Genomic DNA, 5,000 nt, shown 5'->3' with positions numbered 1-5,000 from the left:
TTCTAGCTGATGCGTTTAGAACATTCTTTTCACTTTGATCTTGCTATAGTGTAGCGTATTTACATGCTTGCAGTATTTAAACTGCAGTTAGATTGGTTTGAGAAGCATAATAATATGGAATAATAGCCTATATATGGAGACAGACAGATGGGATGAAGGGAGGGGGGGAGCAGAGCGCTTGGCTTGTCTGGCTTTACTGGATCGCAGCGTGGAATTGGAGCTTAAAAGGCAAGCTTGTGACTCGTTTACTGCACTTCCCCAATGAGCAGACTGTGCATAATTTTACGCTTAAAAGGTGTGGTTGTAATGCTTAAGGCTGCGTGTAGCGCCGACACCAAGATATCGAGTGGGCTGGTCCACGCCCACTGATCTGCGCTGCGCTGGGCGCTCGGCGCAGTTTATAGGCTGATGCAACGATAGGGGCCACTGTGTTCACTCCTGAGATTGCATCCCTGCAAATTGTCATGGCAAATTGTTTACAAAAGATGGACAATAAAGCTGATTTTCAAAGTACTTTGAGGATTTTTTTGATTACAAAGGTGGAAAATACAACTGTTTTTAACTGGGCGTTTACTGATTAAATGTTTAAGCTCCCCACAAATGCAGATGTTTTTTTTAATATATATAACCAATTGCAAATTATTACAATTACCAAACAGATAAAAAGTAGATTATTATATTGAAATGTTATTTTAGATTTAGAATGTTAATTTTCTATAAAACACAATACATTTTAATGTAAATCCGTTTATTTTTGGCCCTCGGCCCTCCACCCAGATTGAGTTTTGGCCCTTCATGGGAAAGAATTTGGGCACCCCTGATCTATACTGTTGTATTGTCTACAACAGTCGTATGTGACAGGATCAGTCCTCCCAGCGTAAAAGTGTCATATTATATTATTTGCGGCCATTCTTTGGTTTTCAGTTACTCTGACATCATCATTGAGCGCGAGGTGCTGATGCAGAAATACATCCACCTGGTGCAGATAGTGGAGACTGAGAAGGTGGCTGCCAATCAACTCCGCACACAGCTAGAGGATCAGGACACAGAGATCGAGAGGCTGAAATCAGAGGTACAGCACACACAAACACACACACACACACACACACACACACACACACACACACACACACACACACACACATCACACACACACACACACACACACACACACACACACACAGGTGTGTCACACACACACACACACACACACACACACACACACTTACAGCAAGTAATGATTGGTTTATGGTAAATAGTCAATCAATGATCCTAATCTTTTCTGAAGTACACAATAAGTAATCTTACCACTGATCTTGTGATCACTGACAGACTGCTGAGATTGAGCTCGTATAGATGGAAATTAGATCAAGTGTGTGTGTGTGTGTGTGTGTGTGTGTGTGTGTGTGTGTGTGTGTGTGTGTGTGTGTATGTGTGTGTGTGTGTGTGTGTGTGTGTGTGTGTGTGTGTGTGTGTGTGTGCACCTGCATGCATTGCGTGCGTGTATGTGTGTGTCCTCAAGTGACTCCAGAAGTTATTCTTGTCATTTCAGAAGGGCTGTTCATTTCATTGCTAATCATAGATGCTGTGACCATTAAAAGTCTGTGCTGTATTGGATATGGGAAGCGATGCTTATGGGAAAGAATGAGGTGTGTATTTTCGAATAGACATGCTCTGTCATATCTCTCCCAGGGACCTCCTCCTTACAAAGCTTGGCAGAAGGCGCTACAGATTCAGTGTTAATGTACAGCAGGTGCTTGAAAGAAATTGAATTGTTGTGTGCACAGCGGTTGGCTCCAGGGAAGCTGCTCAATGGGCCAGCTCAGGGGCGCCGTATTGGGGGAGGGTGGTTTAGGACGATTCCGAGGCCCTTTGACTAACAGGAGCCCTAACAAAATTAACACTAGGTCCTAATTTCCTACCATCATTAATAGAATATTTTATTCACAATGTAATACAACTAATGGTTTCTTTTTCTTTTCTTGTTTTTGGCAAAAAATAATCATCCAGACAGTATTGCTCACCCCCCTCGATTTTCATGAAATGGTTCAGTCCTGCCCCAGCCCCGCCCCCAAACCAGGAACGTTACTTGCTAGAGTAGAGAGATGATATAGATGCCGGCTGGCGGAGGAGAAGCAGCATGCCTACGCTTATTGAAACAAAATCAGGCTTCTAAAAATGAAAAGAAAAAGCAGAAAGACAGGAGAGAGAAAATAAAGGGCGACAGTATGTCACCCCATTTTTCATGAAGAAGGAAGGTGGGTGTGGTCCGGGAGTGGATCTGTATTTGGGGTAGGGATGGGCATCGAATTTCGAATTTTCGAATAATCGTTGTTATTATCAAGGTCGACTTTTATTATTGAAATTCGAAATTAGAAAAAAAAAAAAAAAACTTTTTTTTTTTTTTTTTGAGTGAAATGTTGCATTGTCTCCCCTGATACTAAGTATAGTCAAATCGCTTGGTTTGAGCAAGTAAAACAATTTTTATAAGCATTTTAAGCAAGGTTTATGGAAAAATGAATGGCAGATGAAATCCCATGAAGAGGGAGAGGGGGTGACTTTGGCACCCCTTTGGCACTCAGACCTGAGCCTACTAAATATTTAATGAACCACTCATGATTGTCAAAACTGTTTTTTATTTTCGAAAATGTCAATGTCATGTAACATGTTCTTTACTTCAGTGGTGCAATGCTTGTTTGAGCTAAAAATCCACAGCAGAAGCTTTTTATATTAATTAATAAAGCCGTAGACTTAGAATCAGGGGAGACAATGCAACATTTCACTCACACAAAAAAAAAAAAAAAATTACATTTTTAATTTTTTTTACATTTTTATTTTTATTTTCGAATTTCGAATTAAATTCGAATTTGGCCAGCGAATTTCGAATAGTGTTTTTGCTAGAAATGCCCATCCCTAATTTGGGGGAGCTGTAGGATCATGACTGAATCACAGCTCTGTCATGTTTATACATACAGAGAAGCGTCCTGCCATCTTTAGTGAAGATCATTCAACTTTTACCAACTACTGGAAATTCCCCTGTAAGTCCATAGTGAAATAGGCTACGTTACTTCACAGAAAATTCTGAGTGTTTACATTTTGCTCCGACATTTAATCAATGCAGGCCAACTTTTAGCAAGCCATTCATACTAAACCGGTTGTCCCTGGCCCCGCCTGCAGCTTCAGGCTCAGCAGTGCTGTGTCCCAAATAATAAGGTGAATAAGCAAATGAAATGAGTGTTACTTTGTGATGTCACAAAATCATGCAAGTCAACATCAGTGGCACCAACAGGATATGTGTGGCTGACCACAGTTGGCCGAACTACGGCCGAGCCTAGGCATATATATATATATATATATATATATATATATATATATATATATATATATATATATATATATATATATATATTGTGGTGACCACAATGGTCTGCTAGCAGACTGGGGACATAAACCTCAAGTGCTTAGAGCAGGTGAGTCACGTGACTGGAGTCACATGACCGGTTGGACTATAAATTGCCATGCCTTGGCCCAGCTGGCCAAGCGTCTGCACCTTCTTCTCACTGGAGGCAAACAGACCGACTACATTCTGCAGCTACCAGCTAGCCTAGCCACACTCTGTTAGCTAGCCTGCAACACCGTCTGTTTGGTTTGTACTTAGATAGGGACCGACAATAAACGATGCCAGCGACATGCTGGATCAACTTTATCTCAGCATCTGTCATTCCCTACAATATATATATATACAGTATAAGGGATAATGTGAATCATTAAGCCCTCCGCTGCGCGTCGGGCTCAATCATTCATCTGTCGGTCATTATTTCCCCAGTAATCACCGGCTCACTATACATTATCCCGCTTAGAACACGGCCTACAACTAAATCATTCAATAATCTGACAAAAATAATTATTCAAATAGATTTTTTAATAGCGTTTTCAACGACAAAGCGGTTTCATTCGTAATTGGCACACAAGACACCACAGCTGCAACTGGTTGGCCTAATTAGTTCTGCGTCTCTGTCTGCTGACAAAAGGCTCTTATCAACTGATTAATCCAGGTGTGCCTAATCATTGTTGTGAGTGTTGACACAGCTGGATTAATCAGTATAACCAGCAGCAGAGCAGCGGTCGGTTGTCGAGAAATAATGACCGGTGAATCTTGTTGATTGACCAATCAGAATCGAGTATTCAAGAGAGCCGTGTTCTAAATATATATATGTAAGGGATAATGTATTGTGAGCCGGTGATCACTGGCGAAATAATGACCGACAGGTGAATGATTGAGCCCGACGCGCAGCGGAGGGCTAAATCATTCACCTGAAGGTCATTATTTCCAGTAATCACCGGCTCACTATACATTATCCCGCTTAGAACACGGCCTACAACTAAATCATTCAATAATCTGACAAAAATAATTATTCAAATAGATTTTTTAATAGCGTTTTCAACGACAAAGCGGTTTCATTCGTAATTGGCACACAAGACACCACAGCTGCAACTGGTTGGCCTAATTAGTAGTGTTTGCTGACAAAAGGCTCTTATCAACTGATTAATCCAGGTGTGGCAGAGCAGCGGTCGGTTGTCGAGAAATAATGACCGGTGAATCTTGTTGATTGACCAATCAGAATCGAGTATTCAAGAGAGCCGTGTTCTAAATATATATATACATCTTTCAGAAATTCAATGCATTCATGTTTTGTCAGATGTCCCATGTTGAGGACATTAAGACAATCAACAACTTCTCTCCAAAAGGCTCCACCCCTTGGTGCATCATTTGTGGTCGTTGTCCTCTTGATTGTCCTCGGCTGGTGCCGCCTCATCTGAGCTCTCAGCAGCATCCTCTACTGTAACCTGTCCCATTTCATCCTCATCATCTGAAATCAGATGAAATCATCATCCCTCAACAATATTGAGCAATTTATTCCCTGTTTAGTCAATGGAGTGTGTCCTACAAGTACTTTGGGTTTAGCAACATTGTAGCTTGTTACTATTGCTAAAATTGG

At 41.1% G+C, this 5,000-nt stretch overlaps 1 protein-coding gene across 1 annotated transcript in view; it reads left to right on the top strand.

Moving 5' to 3' along the window:
* The window catches only part of LOC310784200 (ras-specific guanine nucleotide-releasing factor 2), a gene marked incomplete at both ends in the record, with an annotated part of 66,602 nt that overhangs the window by 21,228 nt on the left and 40,374 nt on the right, over positions 1-5,000 (top strand). The window contains one exon of the mRNA XM_083645210.1: positions 925-1,072. Coding sequence (XP_083501336.1) covers positions 925-1,072 — 148 coding nt within the window. The remainder of the gene's footprint in view (positions 1-924; positions 1,073-5,000) is intronic.

This window comes from Poromitra crassiceps (genome assembly GCF_964638095.1).
Source record: "Poromitra crassiceps genome assembly, chromosome: 10".
Classification (NCBI taxonomy): Eukaryota; Metazoa; Chordata; class Actinopteri; order Beryciformes; family Melamphaidae; genus Poromitra; species Poromitra crassiceps.
This window is presented reverse-complemented; position numbering and strand designations above follow the sequence as displayed.